The following is a 20,288-nucleotide window of genomic DNA, read 5'->3' on the forward strand; positions in this document are numbered from 1 at the left end:
GTAGAGCCTCATGCTCCGTCTCCTTCAGTGGCGGCCAGCCCTAGGAGAATGGCAGGGCCGTGGGCTCCATGTCGCAGATCTCTGAAGCCTCTGCTGCTTGGAGCCTGCCGGCCCTCTCCCCTCTGGGAACTGTGCAAGCAGCTGTCTCCTTGGCAACGTGGCATTAGCATGTTTTGCATGAGAATGAACACCAACCAAGGCTGAATATCAATTGGATCCTAGAGTGCAGCTGCCTTTGAAATGTTCCTTTGTGTGGCCGAACTTCCTGCTGCAGTGGGTTCCTGGAGCTTGTGCGAAGACACAAAGTCTTAAGTCATCTTAGTGCCTTGCTTGCTCTATCTCTGGATCTTGCTGTCACCATTTATTTTATCCTTAGAAGTATGGCAAAGAGAAATACATACATATATACAGACACTTGTCTACACACGGACACAACAGAGACACACGTATCTACACATGCATACAACATATACAACCCGGGCACACACTCACAGCATACATCTCCACACAGACACAACACAGGCGCACATACCTACACACACATACAACATACAACACAGGCACACACATACAACATACATGGACACAGAGACATGCATCTACACACATGTACTACCCAGGCATACACATACAACATACATCTACACACAGACACGTGTACATTCAGACACAACCCAGACTCATACATCTACACATACAAACAACCAGCCATACACATACAGCATACATCTACACAGAGATATACATCTACACACATAGGCAGCCCAGGCACACACACAGTGTACATACAGACAGACATTTACACACATACAACATGCATCTGCACACACACAACATAGACACAGACAACATCTACACATAGATCTGTGCACATACACACCAGATGCATACAACATATAGACATGCATCTAACACATAGACATGCATCTGTGTACAAGCACGACGTAGACCAATCACACACACAACCTACAGAGCTGCCTCTTGGAACCAGTTAGAAACAAAAGTTGGAATATGACCCCAGCGAGTCCCCAGTCCCCATTTTTGGTCCTTTTCTTCGTTTGTGTTGGTGACCCTGATTGCCCAGATTCTTATCAACTGTGACAATAAAAACCACTTAGTGATTTTATAGTTTGACTTTGCAAGGTGGGGGTGGGGGGCAAACTTGGTCCAGACATTGCTGTGCTGCTGCAGGTCTGAATGAAGTGCAGTGTTGGGATGGAGCGCCCCATGCTGCACTTCTGGCGTGGGAAGTGACGATGCAGCACACGCCACTCCCCTGAGAACAGAGCGCCCAGCTCCTGTAGTTTGGCCCTCTAGGAAGATGGGAAGGAGCCTGTGGGCACCTTCTGATTAGGAGGGAAGCCAGGAGCCAGCCTGCCGTCCAGTTTCTCAGTGGGTTTCTTGCTCCATGTCATTGTTCACTTCTCACAGGGCCTTTGCTCCCTGCAGGTGCGTTCTCTTTCGTTTGTGGGTGGATCTCGGAGCACTTCTGCAGAAGGCACTTTGCAAATAGAGTTCCTTTTTAATCAGTGGGTGACAAAAGGCACTTGGATCTTAGCAATAAATTGTAGTTCATTTAATTATCTGTTTCTGTGATGTGGTGATGTGATACGGTTTGGCTGTGTCCCCACCCAAATCTCAACTTGAATTGTGTCTCTGAGAATTCCCACGTGTTGTGGGAGGGACCCAGGGGGAAGTAATTGAATCATGGGGGCTGGTCTTTCCCCTGCTATTCTCATGATAGCGAATAAGTCTCACAAGACCCGATGAGTTTATCAGGGGTTTCCGCTTTTGCTTCCTCCGTTTTCTCTTGCCACTGCCATGTAAGAAGTGCCTTTCACCACCTGCCATGATTCGAAGGCCTCCCCAGCCATGTGGAACTCTAAGTCCAATTAAACCTCACTTTGTTCCCAGTTTCAGGTATATCTTTATCAGCAGCATGAAAACGAACTAATACATGGCACTTTCAAATAACGGGTACCACGTGCTTTCAAGTGGGTCTATGGCTGATAGATTTCAGGAGTTTTAAAGGGAAAAAAAGTTCAAGTGTACTTCACCTCTTTGGAATGAAAGGAATTATTGAATGCTGAAATATTGAGGCTGGGCGCAGTGACTCACACCTGTAATCCCAGCACTTGGGAGGCCAAGGCAGATGGATCCCTTGAGTCCAGGAGTTTGAGACCAGCCTGGGCAACGTGGTGAAACTCCATCTCTACAAAAATACAAAAATTAGCTGGGCATGGTGGTGCGCACCTGTGGTCCCAGCTGCTGGGGAGGTTGAGGTGGGAGGATCACCTGCTAAGGAGGTAGAGGCTGCAGTGAGCCCAGACTGTACACTCCAGCCTGGACAACAGAGTAAGACCCTGTCTCAAAAAAAAAAAAAAAAAAAAAGAAATATCGAAATGAAATGGAATATTGAATACTGAACCATTGAATATGGAAATGCAATGTGGGGGAGACATCCGACCTGTGAGAGCACTTCTCAGAATGCAAATCAGTTTGGCAGTATTTTAATGTCATTCTGTGTTTTATAACCAGACAGATGTATTGTTCTCTAACCCATGCATAGCTGTGTTCAAGTTTTGTTTTGTTTTGTTTTGTTTTGTTTTTTGAGACGGAATCTTGCTTTGTCACTTAGGCTGGAGTGCAGTGGTATGATCTCAGCTCACTGCAACCTCCACCTCCCAGGTTCAAGCACTTCTCGTGCCTCAGCATCCCGAGTAGCTGGGATTGCAGGTACATGCCACCATGCCCGGCTAATTTTTGTATTTTTAGTAGTGACGGGGCTTCACCATGTTGGCCAGGCTGGTCTCGAACTCCTGACCTCAAGTGATCCACTCGCCTCAGCCTCCCAAATTGCTGGGATTACAGATGTGAGCCACTGCGCCCAGCCGTTCAAGTTATTTTGATAACACTTCAAGCTAAGAGTTTCTGTTTGTGTCTGCCTGGTGCACATGAGAAATCCGACTTCTCTGAGTGGGGTTGCTGTTGTCTGAAGCTCTGAGCTTGAGCTATTTGGTTACAGCTTGTTTTCTAAGCCTGTGCTGTGTCTTCAGCTTCCTCTAAGCTGAGAGCAGACCTGCCCTCCCAACACTTTGGGACCAGACCTCCCAGCGCTTTGGGAGGCTGAGGCAGGTGGATCCCTTGAGGACAGGAGTTCAAGACCAGCCTGGCCAACATGGTGAAACCCCATCTCTACTAAAAATACAAAAATTAGCCAGGAGTGGTGGCGCACGCCTGTAGTTCTAGCTACTCGGGAGACAGGCAAGAGGATCACTTGAACCCAGGAGTTTGAGACCAGCCTGGGCAACACAGTGAGATCCCATCTCTACAAAAATTTTGAAAGTTAGCCAAGCATGGTGGTGGGCACCTATAGTCTCAGCTACTTGGGAAGCTGAGGTGGTAGGATTGCTTGAGTCCAGGAGTTCGAGGCTGCAGCATGCTATGATCACACCACTGTACTCCAGCCTGGGTGACAGACCGAGACCCCAACTCTTAAAAAGAGCCTTTGTTGGTCTTAATTTTCATAATACAATACTGATTTTCAAGGTTTTATTAAAGAATTGATTTGCCCCTCATCTTAGAAAGGTTTACCCCTTTGTATATGGCAATTTCCCATAAGCCACATAAAAATACTGTGACTTGAAGTAAATATTTCTGATTCTAGCCATATGTGAGAATTTCCACAAACATTAATGTTGTTCCTAAAATTTTTGTTCATTTATTCCTGCAAAAACAAATGCAATTTGTGTGTGCATGTGTGTCTGTGTGTGATGTTTGCGCCTGTGTCTTGAATGCTTCATGTTCCCTTGTGGGACATGCCAGTCGACGGCCTCATGTTGTCTGAGGTGTGTCACGACTCCCCACCTTGCATGAGGAGTTGCGGTGGCGACAGGTGTGGGAAAGTGCATATGGATTTAACTCCTGAAAGTGGCTTAAGGGGATTGTGAAGATGCAGGTCCAGTCCCTTGTGGTGGGAAGGTGTTATTGGAATCATTGATTAATTTGTACTTGTTCTTCCTCTAGACAAGCAGATGCCCAGTGTCGGGAAGGCAGCCCAGGATCACAGCAGCACCCACCGAGTCAGCAGGCACCGAACCCACCCGCATTCTCTGAACTATCTCACTCCGGGGGAGCCCCAGAGCTGCCCCGGGAGGGCCGGGGCCGAGCGGGAACCCTACCTCGAGATTATAGATACTCGGAGGAGAGCACCCCAGCAGACTTGGGACCCCGAGCCCAGAGCCCTGGCTCACCCCTGCATGCTCGAGGACAAGACTCGTGGCCAGTGAGCTCAGCCCTGCTCTCCAAGAGGCCAGCCCCACAGAGGCCACCGCCACCCAAGCGCGAGCCCAGGAGATACAGGGCCACAGACGGCGCACCTGCTGACGCCCCCCTGGCCGTCCTCGGCAGGCCCTTCCCAACGCCATCCCCTGTGTCCCTGGATGTATGTGTGGCCCGCCTGTCCCTCTCCCACAGCCCCTCTGTGTTCAGCAGTGCCCAGCCCCAGGACACCCCAAAGGCCACTGTCTGTGAGCGTGGAAGCCAGCATGTGAGTGGGGACGCATCACGTCCTCTGCCAGAAGCACTGCTCCCTCCCAAGCAGCAGCACCTGCGCCTGCAGACGGCCACCATGGAGACCTCGCGCTCCCCCTCGCCCCAGTTCGCCCCCCAGAAGCTGACGGACAAACCTCCCCTGCTCATCCAGGATGAGGATTCAACCAGGTACTGTCCTGCGACGGCGTTCCCTCCCCATGAGGCTCCTTCTGTGGGACGCGGGTTCTCAGTGGGTCTTTCTGGGGAGTCACCTGGGCACCTTGCTTTAGCTCAAGGCGTTGGACTTAAAGTCAGTACTGGGGAATAACTGTGTGGACAGAAAGTGAAGCTTCAGTGGTGGTTGGATTTTTATCTCATTGGGGGGCTGCTGTTTCCTGCCGGGAACAGGGGTAGATGTGAATAGGTGATACATCTTCCCCTTCCTCCAAGCCAGATGCATTTATATCTGCATTACCCACAAGCATCTGCAGGGTAGAGGTCTGTTTTTGTTGTTGTTGTTGTTGTTGTTTTAATGCAGTCAATATTTGTGATTGGAATTGAGTTTACCCTAAGCATGCGACCTTTAGGTGAAGTTGGTATTTTTCATGGTGTCCGGTATTTTCTTACTCCTTTTTTTCCAGATTTTTTTTAAATGTTAGAAAGCTAAGCGGGGATATACCTTTTGTTAAAGCAGAAGGATACTCATTCACATTTCATGGTGCTATCATCAGGATTTCAGGCATGGAATTATTGCATCCATTGAGATGTCGATGAATGTCAGGCAGGAACTTGACCTTTCAAGAGCACTAGGCCCAGCATGGTGGCTCACGCCTGTAATCCCAACACGTCGAGAGGTCAAGGCAGGTGGATCGCTTGAGCTGAAGGAGTTCGAGGCTAGCCCAGGCAACGTGGCAAAACCTTGTCTCTACTAAAACTACAAAAAATTAGCCAGGTGTGGTGGTGCGTGCCTATAGTCCCAGCTTCCCAGGGAGGAGGCTGAAGTAGGAGGATCACCTGAGTCTGGAGGTCAAGGCTGCAGTAAGCCAGGATGGCACCACTGCACTCCAGCCTGGGTGACAGAGTGAGACCCTGTGCAGAAAAGAGCACCGGCTGTTTAGCTTTCTTCACACACAAATACCACCTCCTTGAGTGCCTTGAAGGATTGAGAAATGGAAGAAGGGGGAGAACTTCTGCCTCATTCTCTGGAGCAGTGGCTCTCAACCTAGGAGGTGGAGGGTGATTTTGGCCCCCGGGGGACATTGGGCAATGTCTGGAGACAGTTTTTGTTGTCCTAAGGTGGGATGGGAGTGGGGGGTGCTGTCTGCATCTAGTGGTGGAGCCCAGGGAGGCCACTCAGGGTCTGCAGTGCATGGACGGCCCCCACAGAGCATTGTCCGACTGCAGATGCCAGCTGCTCTTAGGCTGGGAACCCTGCTGTAGAGCCGCACGCCCAGCACAGGACCCACCGTCCCCTGTGCTGAGTAAACGTGGGAAAAAGAAAACCAAGTCGATGAATGCAGGTCCTCAGTCACACCAGGTGTGGCGGGTGGCTGCCGTCCTGGACAGGACAGATAACAGGTATTCCCATCGCTGCAGAAAACTCTGTGGGACCTCGCTGCTCTAGAGTCTCAAATAATTTTTTTTCTTAGCTTCTAAATAACTCAGCAGAGAAAGGACATGACTGATACTGATCCTGTATCTCCAGCGGAGGCATTGTAACCACAGTTTTCTCTGTGGGCCAAAAGTGGGCTTTACATCATTTAAAATGTATCTAAAGATCATTCAGATATCCTTTCAATTGGTAACATTGTAAGGTTCTGAAAGGAAAGTGTCTTACTCCTTTCAGGCTGCTATAATAAGATCTCAGACTGCACAGCTCATTACCAGGAGAAATTTGTGAGTTGATGAGGGCTGGTCGCTGGAAGGTCCGATCCACTGTGTTCTGTCCGTATTTTGAAGTCAAGGCTCATGAAACTGTTCTCATGTGGAAGTCAAGACCGTTTTTAAGAAGAGAGACCATTTCTGTTAAAAAATGATCAGGAATAGAGGCTTTGTTGGAAAGTGTATGTGAACCCGTGGGAGATACGAGATTTGGTTTTTTTCTTTCCTGGTAATGTATTTTATATTATTATCATTATTATTCCCTGTCGCCCAGGCTGGAGTGCAGTGGTGCGATCTTGACTCTTGGGTTCAAGTGATTCTGCTGCCTCAGCCTCCTGAGTAGCTGGGATTACACGCACCTGCCACCACGCCAGGCTAATTTTTATATTTTTAGTAGAGACGGGGTTTCACCATGTTGGCCAGGCTGGTCTCAAACTCCTGACCTCAGATGATCTGCCTGCCTCAGCCTCCCAAAGTGCTGGGATTACAGGGGCGGGCCCGGCCTCTTTCCCAATATTTTAAAACATGTGAAAGGAGATTTGTTTATGTTGTTTAATTTTTTTCTATTGTGCACATCAAATTTCTGCACAAAAGGGGGAAGATATCAATACAGGCTGGTGTGAAAGTCAGTAACAGACAAGCAGAGCTTCTCCGGGGGCGGGGGGCGGGTGTGAAGGGAGTGCAGAGGGGTCTGTGTTTGCTGGTGCTTGGATAAGGTGGCCGGGTTTTCCTCCTTCTTTTATTATTATTATATTTTTTAACAGAGAGGTGGGGAGGTCTCACTATGTTACCTAGGCTGGTCTCAAACTCCTGGGCTCAAGCATCCTCCCACCTTAGCCTCCCACAGTGCTGGGATTCCAGGTGTGAGCCACTGTGCCTAGCCAGGGTTTTCCTTCATGAGTCTGACCTATCTAAATGGTATTTTCCACAGTTAGACTTTGTAAATTTTCTTCATGAGGAAGCAGTTGTGAGGTGTCTGTGAGTCCCTAGATAAAACACATCAGATGTTAATGGACCCTACTGGAGAGAGGGAGGAAAATACACAGTTAGTTCATCTCAGCCTGAGCACCACTCCCTTGATAGGGAAAGAGCCCTCCTGCATTCCCAGTCACCAGTGAAAGAGAGAAAAACAGCATTAAATTTAGAGCATCGTGGCTCTAAATTATCTGTGGATAATTGGATTCATTTGTGTAACGTCGTAGGGGCAGTTTTGGGTTGACTTCATTAGAAACACATCCAAATTTGGGGTTGTGGAGTTTGGCCTGTTTCTTTTTGCTTCCCTCCTGACCACCAGCATATGGGGCTGCTTCTCCAGTGCTCTGAAAAGCTCTTGGCTGAGATGGCCCTGGTCAGCGTGGTCCAGCACGGTGCTGCTGAGAGCAGCAGGTGCAGGGCTGCCGCAGACAAGGGACTGTGGCATTGCTGGGCCTGTTCCTCCTGTTCTCTCTCCCCCAGTCTCCCAGGGATGCTTTAGGTGCCTCTCTAGTCCCTTTCATCCAGAAAGTTTTTTTTTTTTTGAGATGGAGTCTTGCTCTGTTGCCCAGGCTAGAGTGCAGTGGTGTGATCTCAGCTCACTGCAACTTCTGCTTCCCAGGTTCAAGCGATTCTCATGCTTCAGACTCCCGAGTAGGTGGGATTACAGGTGCACACCACCACACCTGGCTAATTTTTGTATTTTTATGGCCGGGTGCGGTGGCTCACGCTTGTAATCCCAGCACTTTGGGAGGCCGAGGCGGGCGGATCACAAGGTCAGGAGATCGAGACCACGGTGAAACCCCGTCTCTACTAAAAATACAAAAAAATTAGCCGGGCGTGGTGGCGGGCGCCTGTAGTCCCAGCTACTCGGAGAGGCTGAGGCAGGAGAATGGTGTGAACCCGGGAGGCGGAGCTTGCAGTGAGCCGAGATCGCGCCACTGCACTCTAGCCTGGGCGACAGAGCGAGACTCCGTCTAAAAAAAAAAAAAAATTGTATTTTTAGTAGAGACGGGGTTTCACCATGTTAGCCGGGCCGGTCTCGAACTCCTGACCACAAGTGATCCACCCGCCTCAGCCTTCCAAAGTGCTGGGATTGCAGGCATGACCCACCACGCCTGGCTGAAACTTTTTTTAAAAAAAGCAAAACTGTGCCCTTTGGGAGTAATACAGAACCGATGACTCACTGCTTACTGCGAGATCATATCTCACTGGTGTGCAAATCTGTGCAACGCTAGCTTGAAGCACAGCGGGCGGGGGGGTACAAGGACAGTGTGGGGTGGGCTGCCCTGCACATGGCACAGGAGCTTCTCCCAAGTAGGGTGGTGGGGGGCTTTGGCCTGACTCCAAGCACGACCACTCCGGAGAAGAGCTCTCCTCAGGCCCTGAGAACTACGTAGGAACCCGCGGGCCTGCACCAATCTAAGGACGGATGGGAATCCTGGAAAATGTCCATCCACTGCAGGCTTCCCCTACAAAAGAACGTTTAACCGAACAGGGCTTGTTAAAGTTTGCATTATCATTGGCGGAATGACAAATGGTATTAAATAGTCCTCACAGCCCCCCACAAACCCCTGGAGGACACCTCGGGATGCCTCGGGGGTGGCATTGGTGGTTTGAGCATAGAAGGGATGCTGGGGTTGGAAGGCGGAGGTAGGAGTCAGAGGGAGCTTCTTGAGGGCTTTGCCTTATCCAGGATGTGGGATCACAGAGGCTCCTTCCAGTTGGGTGGCTGGCTAGCGCCTTTGAGTCAGGTTCCCATCCAGAGGGGAGGGCAGGGGATGCGTCAATCAGGGTCTGTGGCTGGAGCATGCTTTGCGATTTCAGCAGACTGTTCATCTTCCAGAATTGAGCGGGTGATGGACAACAACACCACGGTGAAGATGGTGCCCATCAAGATCGTGCACTCAGAGAGCCAGCCAGAGAAGGAGAGCCGCCAGAGCCTGGCATGCCCCGCAGAGCCACCAGCCCTGCCCCACGGGCTGGAGAAAGACCAGATCAAGACGCTGAGCACGTCAGAGCAGTTCTACTCCCGCTTCTGCCTGTACACGCGGCAGGGTGCTGAGCCCGAGGCCCCACATAGGGCCCAGCCAGCTGAGCCCCAGCCCCTAGGCACCCAGGTGCCCCCCGAGAAAGACCGCTGCGCCTCGCCTCCAGGGCTCAGCTACATGAAGGCCAAAGAGAAGACTGTGGAAGACCTGAAGTCGGAGGAGCTGGCCAGGGAGATCGTGGGGAAGGATAAGTCCCTGGCCGACATCTTGGATCCCAGTGTGAAGATCAAAACCACTATGGACTTGATGGAAGGCATCTTCCCCAAAGACGAGCACCTCCTGGAAGAAGCCCAGCAACGGAGGAAGCTGCTCCCCAAAATCCCCTCTCCTAGAAGCACAGAGGAGAGGTGAGCAGACGTGGCCTCCCAGCTTGGGCATGACTCTGCCTGGCATCTCTTAGGCTTGTAAAGGGAAAGGGGGCATACCTCTCTCTTTTCATGCGTGCTTTTAGGGAAGACAGATTCTCATAAGGGCTCCTCGATGCTTAGCACTTTTTGGCTTTTTTGTGAGCCTCCTGAAAGAGAAATGGAGGGTTAACGGCTTTGGGCCTGACATGAAAATACACACTGCAGACCCCCAAGCTGCCTTGGCCTGAGGCCAGCAGGATTTCTGATGATGCCCACAGGTCTCCTTTCTCCTAAGCCAGCTGTTCTCAGTGGGGGCCGTTGTCTACCCTGGGGGACAGTTGGCAATGTCGCTGTGAGGAGAGGTGCTCCGAGCATCTGCTGGGTGGAACCCAGGAACACTGCTCAACATGTACAGTGCACAGGAGGCCCCCCACCACAGAGAGTCATCCAGCCCCGACATGTCCCTAGTGCCAACATGAGAATGAAGGCTTAGATTGAATATATATGCGTTTCTTTATGAAATGGTTTTTTAAAACTTTATTTGAAATTTTTTTACATCTGCATTTTTAAAAATTATTATAATTTGGCCAGGTGCAGTGGTGCACACCTGTAATCCCAGCACTTTGGGAGACCAAGGTAGGCAGATCATTTAAGCCCATGAATTCAATACCAGCCTGGGCAACATGGCAAAACCCGGTCTCTACAAAAAGTACAAAAAATTAGCCGAGCGTGGTGGTAGACACCTGTAGTCCCAGCTACTCGAGAGGCTGAGGTGGGGGGATCACTTGAGCCCAGGAGTTGGAGGCTGCAGTGAGCTATGATGGTGCCACTGCACTCCAGTGTGAGTGACAGAGCAAGACCCCATCTCTTGAAATAGAAATGAAAAAAAATTACAACAATTTACACCTGCCTGAACAAATGTATTTTAATTGGTTTTGTAAGTAGCACTTTCAGCGTATCTCCTTCAGCCACTTGACCACAAAGGCATGCGTGGTGGCATCTTCCCTGCTGCTGACATGTGTTGTGCCAGCACAGCATCATTCATGGGTAGGAAGGTGGAGTGGGTATGACACGCAGCCAGGGAGGAGCAGCTGGACCAAGTGGACCCAGGCAGGAGGGCGCCGACAGGGCTGCTGGGAGGAAGGGAGAAGGGTTGGTGTTTGTAGATAGCGTCACACATGTCCTTGTCCTCATCAACTCAGGCTCCTGTTAGAGATCATCTGTGCTCTCACCTCTGTAGCAGAGATTCTTAGATATTCCTGCTTATTTGAGTTTTTGCCTTTTTTAAAAACTACATTTCATACACTTACGAGTATCCATTTGGCAGGGTTGATTGTCTTTAGTTTTAACCTTGTTACCTACTTATTTTTCCCCCTTTGGCTGTCTCATCGCCCTGGCTGGTGTCCTTTCGTGAGCACCAGTGTTGATTTGTCACAACCCAGGGGGTGTGGCAGAGGGGCCGTTTGCGTGCACAGTCCCAGCTCATTGAAGTTCCCACACCTTTACCCAGGAAAGAGGAGCCCAGCGTGCCTGTGGCCGTGTCCCTGGCCACCAGTTCTACCTACTACAGCACGTCGGCCCCCAAGGCAGAGCTGCTGATCAAGATGAAGGACCTGCAGGAGCAGCAGGAGCATGAAGAGGATTCGGGAAGCGACTTGGACCACGACCTGTCGGTGAAGAAGGTAGGAGAGTCCATCCCAAATGACAGCGTGCGCGTGTCCAGGCAGGGGCAGGCATCCGGATCACACCATCCTGTCCCAGCGCAGACCCTGCACCACGTGTCCCAGGGCGTTTGTGTTCAGCTTTCCCTCAGGACAGTGGAATTTGAGGTCATATTAGTGAAGCCCTCTGTTGTTAGTTCTATGTTCTAATCTTGAGCCATTCCACAAACGTCTCTTTGCTGTTTCAATAGGATCCAATGTCAAATTAGTTTAGTCACCATTCTCTTTCATTTTATCTTATTTATTTTTGAGACAGGGTCTTGCTCTGTCATGCAGGCTGGAGTGCAATGGTGCAATCATGGCCCACCGCAGCCTTGATCTCCTGGCCTCAAGCGATCCCCCTGCCTCAGATAAAGGAAAATTATTTTCACATTAGAAAGTGGTAACTTTTTTTTGAGATAGAGTCTCCCTCTGTCACCCAGGCTGAAGTGCAGTGGCACACTCTCAGCTCACTGCAACCTCTGCCTCCCGGGTTCAAGCAATTCTCCTACCTCAGCCTCTCGAGTAGCTGGGATTACAGGCACCTGCCACCAAGCCTTGCTAATTTTTCTATTTTTAGTAGAGATGGGGTTTCACCATGTTGGCCAGGCTGGTCTCGAACCTCAAGTGATCCACCCACCTCAGCCTCCCAAAGTGCTAGGATTACAGGCGTGAGCCACCGCTTCCAGGCTAGAAGGTGATAACTTTTTGGTTCAAGGTATTAAAAAGGGAAATGAAAATTAAGGGTTTGGGTCTTGGGGCTTTTACGGGCCCTCCGTCTGGCACACAGTACCATTCGCTTCATTCTGGTTGCACATTCCTCTTTTAAAAAATAATAAAGAATCCAAAACGTGTTCAGTTTTTCCACACAGAACCAGGAAAATCATACCATCTGGACCGTTTGAATTTGGGCCACACCCTAGGTTTAGAGAACTGCATTCTTTGCTCGCATGCCTTTGTTTTTCATGATATAATGAATTTCAGAAGCGGCATGCCTTGATTCTGCCGCCCTCATCTGTGGGGCACTCTGTCCACCTGCTTTGGGAGGCTGGAGATGCTGGGAAGCCTCCTCACCAGAAGTGTGGCTCCGGAACTGAGTGAGTCACTGTGGTCTGGAAGTTGGCCTCACTTTAGTTCAGCAAGTGTGAGTTGGGCACCTGCACCAGAAGCACGTGCTATACATCCCAGCTCTCTATGGTGCTAATGACTCAGCAGTCCTGTTTTCCTGCTTGATTTGACAAAGCGGCCACTGCTGCATTACATTTTCTCCCTGCTTTCCCGCAGCCACACGCTTACGACGTCGCACATTCCTGCAACGCATGCACAGGCGGAGGCGTGTTCAGGGAGGAAGCGAGCACAGCACAGATGGGGACTTAGCAGGCCACCTGATCTGTAGCTGCTTCAGGGGAACATATGAGACCCTAATTCTGTAGGCTTCCAACATTCCCAGGGGGACCACAGTTGTCCCAGTCACAGCATTGCTAGGTGGTCATAGAGCTGAGAGCCAAATCAGGGGACCCTCTGTTTTAGGAGAAGACTAAGGACAGAGTTGAGAGAGTGGAAGCTCCAGGCAGGGGTGCAGCAGGGGACTCTGGTGGCTGGTAGAGAAGCATCACACAGAGACGACAAGATACGGTTTTATACTTGGGGCAGCTCAGAAGGACTCTGCCCAGAAAAGAGGGCACCGTGTTGAGTTGAACCAGATAGCTGATTGGTTTAAGTTTAGAATCTTTGAGAATTATGGCTTTTCCCGGGAACCAGGAGGTGAGTGCAGGGCCCAGACAGAATAGACCCTGTTTCCCCTATAGAAGGGAACAAAAGGTGGAGAAAGGGAATGAATGGCCCAGGGCTCATTCTTAGTGGAGGGGTGAGAGTGGCTGTGTGCCTGGTCTCTACCGTTGCAGGCTCTTACCTGAGCCTCCCGGAAGGCCACACGCTGCAAGAAATAGCAGATGGGCCTGCCAGACAGTATGGACCACAGTGGTGAGCCCTTCAGCACCCTGGGTGGTGTGGACAGCCACTGATCTGTGCGCTGTCCCAGGCCAGGTCTTGTCTCAGAAATCTTTGAAAGCCAACGGCTGTTCTTTATACAATGGCCCTTTAACAAAGGGGAAATGGTTTCCATAAAAATTTGCATATGACATGTAAAAGAGCCAATAAAGAAATCTGGACTCCTTCCAGAGAGCCCAGTTTCAAATTAGCTCAGCTGAGGTAGGTTTTGAGGGCACATGTTCATGCACCAGTATAAAATCTACATTTCCGTAATTGCTGAAGAATAATGGCACTGAAAAATTCCTGAGTGGCCGGGTGCGGTGGCTCACGCTTGTAATCCCAGCACTTTCAGAGGCCGAGGTGGGCGGATCATGAGGTCAGGAGATGGAGGCCATCCTGGCTAACATGGTGAAACCCCGTCTCTACTAAAAATACAAAAAATTAGCCGGGCGTGGTGGCGGGCGCCTGTAGTCCCAGCTACTCGGGCGGCTGAGGCAGGAGAATGGCATGAATCCAGGAGGCGGAGCTTGCAGTGAGCCGAGATCGCGCGGCTGTACTCCAGCCTGAGTGACAGAGCGAGACTCCGTCTCAAAAAAAAAAAAAAAAAAAAATTCCCGAGCAGCCCTGGCGGGCGTCCTTCCTTATCCACAGTTACCTGCATTGCTTGTAGTCTTCCTTCAGACTAGCATTGGTATCAGGAATTTGGGAAGTTCTTCATGCCTGTTTCCTGTTTTTTGCTTTTCCCTCAAGTGATGAATATCTAAAATTTGGCCACATTCTCAGCTGTGAGATTCTCAACTTAGTCTCTCCAGATAGGTAGTGAGTAGGAAAAGGCACAAACCACTTTTCCTCTGCTCTCATGCCACAGCAACCAACACAGAAGACTTCAGTGACCACATGTGTGAGGGGGGTTTCCCACACACCCAGCGAGCAGTCACTTCTGCAGCAGACACCAGCTGGGTGGCCTCTGATTCAGTTCAGATGTGACACTGTCAAATTGGAGGTAGCGTCTCATCCCACGGATTGAGGGCTCAGTCCCCAATACTGTACCCCCCACACACACCAGTCGCAAGTCTGAGTCTCAGGGACTTCTGACCAACCACCGTCAAGTTGGGGTTCCCATGACCCCCTCTTTAGTTTCCATTACTTTGCTAGAGTGGCTCACAGAACTCAGGGAAACATTTACATCTATGATAAAGAATGTTACAGAGGATACAGATGAAGAGATGTGTAGGGCGAGGCATGGGGAGAGGGGTGCAGAAGAGCTTCCATGCCCTCCCTGGGTGCTCCACCCTCCAGGAACCTTCTTGTCGTGACACCCGTCAGGAAGGCCCCAGCCCCGTCTTCTTGGGCCTTTTATGGAGCCTTCATTGGATAGGCCTGATAGAAATCTGTGTAGAAATGTGATTGGACAAAAAGACTACAATCCAGTCCCAACAGACCGAGGAGAAAGCCACAACGTCTGCCTGTTGAGATTCTTGTTGGCCTCTCTGTGTAGCGTTCCTTCCCCCTAAGGTGTGCTGCAGGACCCTTCCAGAATATGGGGATCTTAAGACCTGCAGTCATTCAAGGTGGTGGAGGATTTCTTTATGGAAAGGTTGGGGAAGATTAGATCTTGCTTTGGGCAGGTAAAAGTTTAAGACCAGCCTGGGCAACATGGAGAGACCCCGTCTCTACAAAAATAAAAAAATTATCTGGGTGTGGTGGTGCATGCCTATGGTCCTAGCTGCTTGGGAGGCTGAGGTGGGAGGATTGGTTGAGCCCAGGAGGTCACTGCTGCAGTGAGTGGTGATCATGCCACTGCACTCCAGCCTGGGCAACAGAGTGAGACCCTGTCTCAAAAAATAAAATAAAAATAAAATAAAATAAATGCATCCATGTGGGGGAAAGATCTCACGCAATCAGGAAATAGGCTGCCTTGTATCTGGCATGTGTTTCTTCTGCTGTGGGGTTGACTTTTCCTGCCGAATACTCATCTGGCTGATCATTTTACCCATAGATTGTGGAATCAGGGCAGGACCACTTGAAGCCAGGAGTTCAAGGCTGTAGTGCGCTATGGTCGTGTCTGTGAGTAGCCACTGCACTACAGCTTGGGCAACATAGCAAGACTGCTTCTCTAAACAAGTAAAACAATGTCGCCATTTAGAAGGCTGATGGGAAAGGGCGTAGACTGTTAGTGTCTAATAGTTATGCACTTTCAGTTGGGGAAGATGAAAGAGTTCTAGAGATGGATGGTGGTGACAGGTACATCGCAGCATGAATGTACCACACACCACAGAACTATGCTCTGAAAAGTGGTCAAGATGGCAAGCTTTATGTTACATATATTTTACTACAATTTTTAAAACAGTCATCTGTTTGCATTTTGGTCAAGTTGAAATCAGTAGGTTATAGTAAAAGACTGTTAAGTTCATTCGTATCCCTTTATTGGTCTTAATTTTTATATGCTAGTATTAGCAATTAAAATTTTTTTCTCTTCTCTTTTTTTTTTTTTTTTTTGTCTTTAGCAAGTAAAATTTTAATTGCTAGGCCAGGCCCGGTGGTTCACACCTGTAATCCCAGCACTTTGGGAGGCCAAGGTGGGTGGATCACCTGAGGTCAGGAGTTCAAGACCAGCTTGGCCAACATGGTGAAACCCCGTCTCTACTAAAAATACAAAAATTAGCCAAGCGTGGTGGTACACGCCTGTAATCCCAGCTACTCAGGAGGCTGAGGCACGAGAATCGCTTGAACCCGGGAAGCCATTGCACTCCAGCCTGGGCAACAGAGCAAGACCCTGTCTCAAAAATAAAAAAATAAATAAAAATAATTGCTAGTGACAATAATTATATGTACAGGACACTTTCTAATCATGGAATTCAGTGCTGGACATAAGACTCACTACTTTCTCTCTATGTGAATCATTAAATTAGAAAATTCCAAAGGACAGAATACATAGGTCTGTGACTCCTTCCAAACGTATGGGTTGAAACTGCATCTACCATGACGAGCATCGGGGCCACAACTCCGATGTTCTCTAATAGGGCATGAACAGAACGAGAACAGGTTTATTTTATTTTTAAACGCCAATAGTGTCATTAGGAGTCATTCTTCTTTCCCTTAATCGTATAAATCCCCTCTTATTTGATGATGCAAAAGTGAGCTTTCACGCAGGTCGGCTGCGCCACCTTTCACATAGGTGTGCCAAGGTGGCAGTGAGCAGTGTGGCCAGGGTGGGGGCCGGCCTAACCAGTGTCTCCGTGTTCCCTTGCCATCCCATGCCCAACAGCAGGAGCTCATTGAGAGCATCAGCCGCAAGCTGCAGGTGCTCCGGGAAGCCCGCGAGAGCCTGCTGGAGGACGTACAGGCCAACGCTGTGCTGGGGGCCGAGGTGGAGGCCATCGTGAAAGGCGTCTGTAAGCCCAGCGAGTTTGACAAGTTCCGGATGTTCATTGGAGACCTGGACAAAGTGGTGAACCTCCTGCTGTCACTGTCAGGCCGCCTGGCCCGGGTGGAGAATGCCCTCAATAATTTGGATGACAGCGCTTCTCCCGGTGATCGGGTAAATGCAGATGCGTCTGACTTGGAAATGGGGGTTGGTCTCTTGGGAAGGCTGTTTTTCAAGTGTCGTGAAAGTCAGCTCCTTGGAGCCTAGCATAGCTTCCACATGGCCTGTCCACCTCCTCCTGCAGACCTTGTCGAGACAGTGCACGCTCTATACCGTCTCCTTCCTTTTCTGTTTCTTTAGTTAGTTAGTTAGTTTGTTTGTTTGTTTGTTTGTTTGTTTGTTTGTTTGTTTGAGACAGAGTCTCATTCTGTTGCCCAGGCCGGAGTGCAGTGGTGCGATCTCGGCTCACTGCAGCCTCTGCCTCCCGAGGTTCAAGAGATTCTCCCACCTCAGCTTCCCAGGTAGCTGAGCTCACAGGTGCATGCCACCATGCCCAGCTAATTTTTGTATTTTTTTGGTAGAGACAGGATTTCACCATGTTGGCCAGGCTGGTCTGGAACTCCTGAGCTCAAGTGATCTGCCTACCTCAGCCTCCCAAAGTGCTGGGATTACAGGTGTGAGCAACTGCGCCTGGCCTCCTTCCTTTTAATTGAGGGGAAAAGGTGCTTATCAGATGCAGGGAGTTGAACATCATTGGACTGCAGGGCTGCAGGATCTTCTCAAAGAACTGTTACCTCTTTTTGACATCTTTTCAGATATTCCTGTTGACTCTTACTGATAATTGTCTCTTCTTAGAAAAATCATGTTGTTTTTTTTACTTTTCTTTTACCATGTATAAGTCCGTAACAGACATGCCTGCCTGCTGACGATCGTAAGTACTCAATGATAGCTGTTTCCTTGTGGTTGTTGTAGCTGTGATTTAACAAGAGGGCATACATCAGTTTAGAAGGAACCAGACAGTGCACCTAACTTTCTCAAGGCGTTTCTCAGTGGGTCTGTCTTTTCGTCCTTTCACATATGAACCAAGAGAAATAATAGCTGCCTTGTTGGCTTTTACCTCATAGGCCAAATATCAGTAAAACAGCTAGTTTTGTTTGCACAGAACAGGCCTTCAGAATGTTCATCTGTATCATGAATAAAACATCTTAACCTCTCTCAGAAGGGGAGCAGAAGAAGCACCCCTCCCCTTTCTCCAGGTGAGGGTGATTTGGGCTACGCAGAACGCTGTCCTGGTGCTGGGCTTGGAGACGGTGCCCTTCTGCACTCAGCCGAGTGCTTAGTAACTGTGTCGTGGAACTAGCTAGGTCAGGGTGGCACTGTGCCCAAGGGGGCTGCTGGCCGACACCCGTGCCCAGCACTGCGTCTTCTCCACCCTCAGGCTTCCTTGTGTGCAGACATGCTCTGCAGGCTCGAGGGCTTCTCCTCCTTCTGCCAGGAGCGTTTAGCAAGCCTGCCCTGAATTCCTCTCGAGTCCTCCCATGTGGCCAGCTGTCCCACGGTGTTCCCATGGAGCGGACCTTGACGCCAAGAGGGCCCCACAGTCCTTTGCCCTTTGCAGCATCTCAGAATTCTGTCGTTGTGAGTCCCTTGGTGACTCTTCTGCTCACCATTCAAGGCAGGTGGGAGAGAGTCAGGCTCAGACAGCAAGAGGAAACCCAGAGAGGCCTGTGGGCAGCTTCTGGGGGCCTCAGGCTGGCCCGCTGCAGCCATGAGACACATGCCCCCAGGCCCTGGGCCCTGGGTTTGTCTGTGTGGACCCCATCGGATCTCTGGTGGCATCAGGGTTTCCATCGTTAAGTTGTGGGACCAGCCCACAAGTTGCCAGTGTCTTCAAGGGTTGGCCAGTGCCCCGGCTTTCATCCTGGTCCTCAACAGGCTTGTTTGTCTGTCAACAGCAATCACTGCTTGAGAAGCAGAGAGTCCTGATCCAGCAGCACGAGGATGCCAAGGAGCTCAAGGAGAACCTGGACCGCCGCGAGCGCATCGTCTTTGACATTTTGGCCAACTATCTGAGCGAGGAGAGCCTCGCGGACTATGAGCACTTCGTGAAGATGAAGTCGGCCCTCATCATCGAGCAGCGGGAGCTGGAAGATAAAATCCACCTTGGTGAAGAGCAGCTGAAGTGCTTATTCGACAGCCTTCAGCCCGAAAGGGGCAAATAAGAGACCAGTCCCCGGTGGAGGAGGGGCACGGGGCCCTTGAGCTCCAGCTCCGTTCCCAAGGATACTCGCGAAGACCCCACCTGAGTTCATGCCCTGGAAAGAGACTTCTCCCATAGCAAAGAGGCTGTTAGAAAAGCAATAACTTCTGTGTTTGTGTGGGATGATTTATTTAATTTTTTAGTTTCCCTTTTGATTGCTGAGAGCCATTTTCCTTTACACATAGCTACACCTGACACCAGGCTCTGCTGGATGTGAGTTTCCACTGCATGGGCTGTGGGCTGGGCCTGTGGTGCATGCCGAGTGGTCACTGTCAGTGGGAAACCCGTTGTTCCTCCCGTCTTCAGATGCTGAGCCAACTGCTTGGACAGCGGCCAGCGCGTCATGACGTGCATGAGAGGGGGACCCTGGTGCTCATCTTCTCTTGTGATTCATCCAGGCATGGGCTGCCAGGTTTTGTCCCTGCTTGTTCAACAGTGTGAGCATTTGTCTCTGTTATCTAATGATGTTCTCTGACCCAGCAGAAATCATCATCATGATGATGATGATTTATTAACTTTTTGGAAAGGTGAATAGTTTCCTAATGGTTAAAAACCAACTGTGAAAGGAACAACCTGTGTGGTTGGGTTCACTCATTCTCAGATTAAATTGCCACTTAAAGAAATAACGTGCATGCTTTAAAAAACACAGTCACGCACCAAGCAGGCGAATAGCTTTAGTCCTTCTCACCTAACATCACAGTTTTTCTGCAAAGTAAAAGTTTTTGGTTAAGAGCGTGTCCAGTAGTAATGTGCTTGTTAGCTGTTTCTCAAGACCAACAGAATATTTTTTCAGTTACTTTCCCCCCATGTATTTTGTATGCATATGATTGTCCACGATAATTAGCTACTTTTCCATTGTTTCCTCCTTAAATCATTTAGCATGGCATGAGGGCCACATTCCATGTATGGGAAGACCCCTTCCTCTTCAGAGGTCCCGTGGACTACACAACTCCTGAGCTTGATCTTTTTCTGCCATGAAGTTTAAAGATTCTATGCCCATTTCCTTGATTGAAATGGCAGGATTCTAAAGAGAGCCTGGTTTGTTAAAAGAAAACACTGTCATGCTGTCAGTTCCCAATTGACAAGTCACAGACTGGGAAAAAATATTTGCAAATCGTGTATCTGACAAAAGGTTTGTGTCCAGGATGTACAAAGAACTCTCAAACTGGATAGTAAGAAAACAAA

The 20,288-nt window shown here is 49.7% G+C and overlaps 1 protein-coding gene across 3 annotated transcripts in view; it reads left to right on the plus strand.

Annotated features, from left to right (window-relative positions):
• Positions 1 to 19,961, plus strand: part of SHROOM2 (shroom family member 2) — a 52,034-nt gene extending 32,073 nt beyond the window's left edge. The window contains exons 3-7 of one of the 3 annotated variants that reach the window (XM_032756549.2): positions 4,027 to 4,722; positions 9,233 to 9,784; positions 11,295 to 11,466; positions 16,748 to 17,017; positions 18,799 to 19,336. In XM_032756549.2, coding sequence (XP_032612440.2) covers positions 4,027 to 4,722; positions 9,233 to 9,784; positions 11,295 to 11,466; positions 16,748 to 17,017; positions 18,799 to 19,065 — 1,957 coding nt within the window. In that variant the 3' untranslated portion in view covers positions 19,066 to 19,336. Of the gene's footprint in view, positions 1 to 4,026; positions 4,723 to 9,232; positions 9,785 to 11,294; positions 11,467 to 16,744; positions 17,018 to 18,798 lie in introns of all 3 variants that reach the window. The other 2 variants (XM_032756551.2, XM_032756552.2) reach the window with 2 other exon arrangements.
• The last annotated feature ends 327 nt before the right edge of the window (positions 19,962 to 20,288 follow it).

This window comes from Hylobates moloch, unplaced genomic scaffold, assembly GCF_009828535.3.
Source record: "Hylobates moloch isolate HMO894 unplaced genomic scaffold, HMol_V3 SCAFFOLD_7, whole genome shotgun sequence".
Taxonomy (NCBI): Eukaryota; Metazoa; Chordata; class Mammalia; order Primates; family Hylobatidae; genus Hylobates; species Hylobates moloch.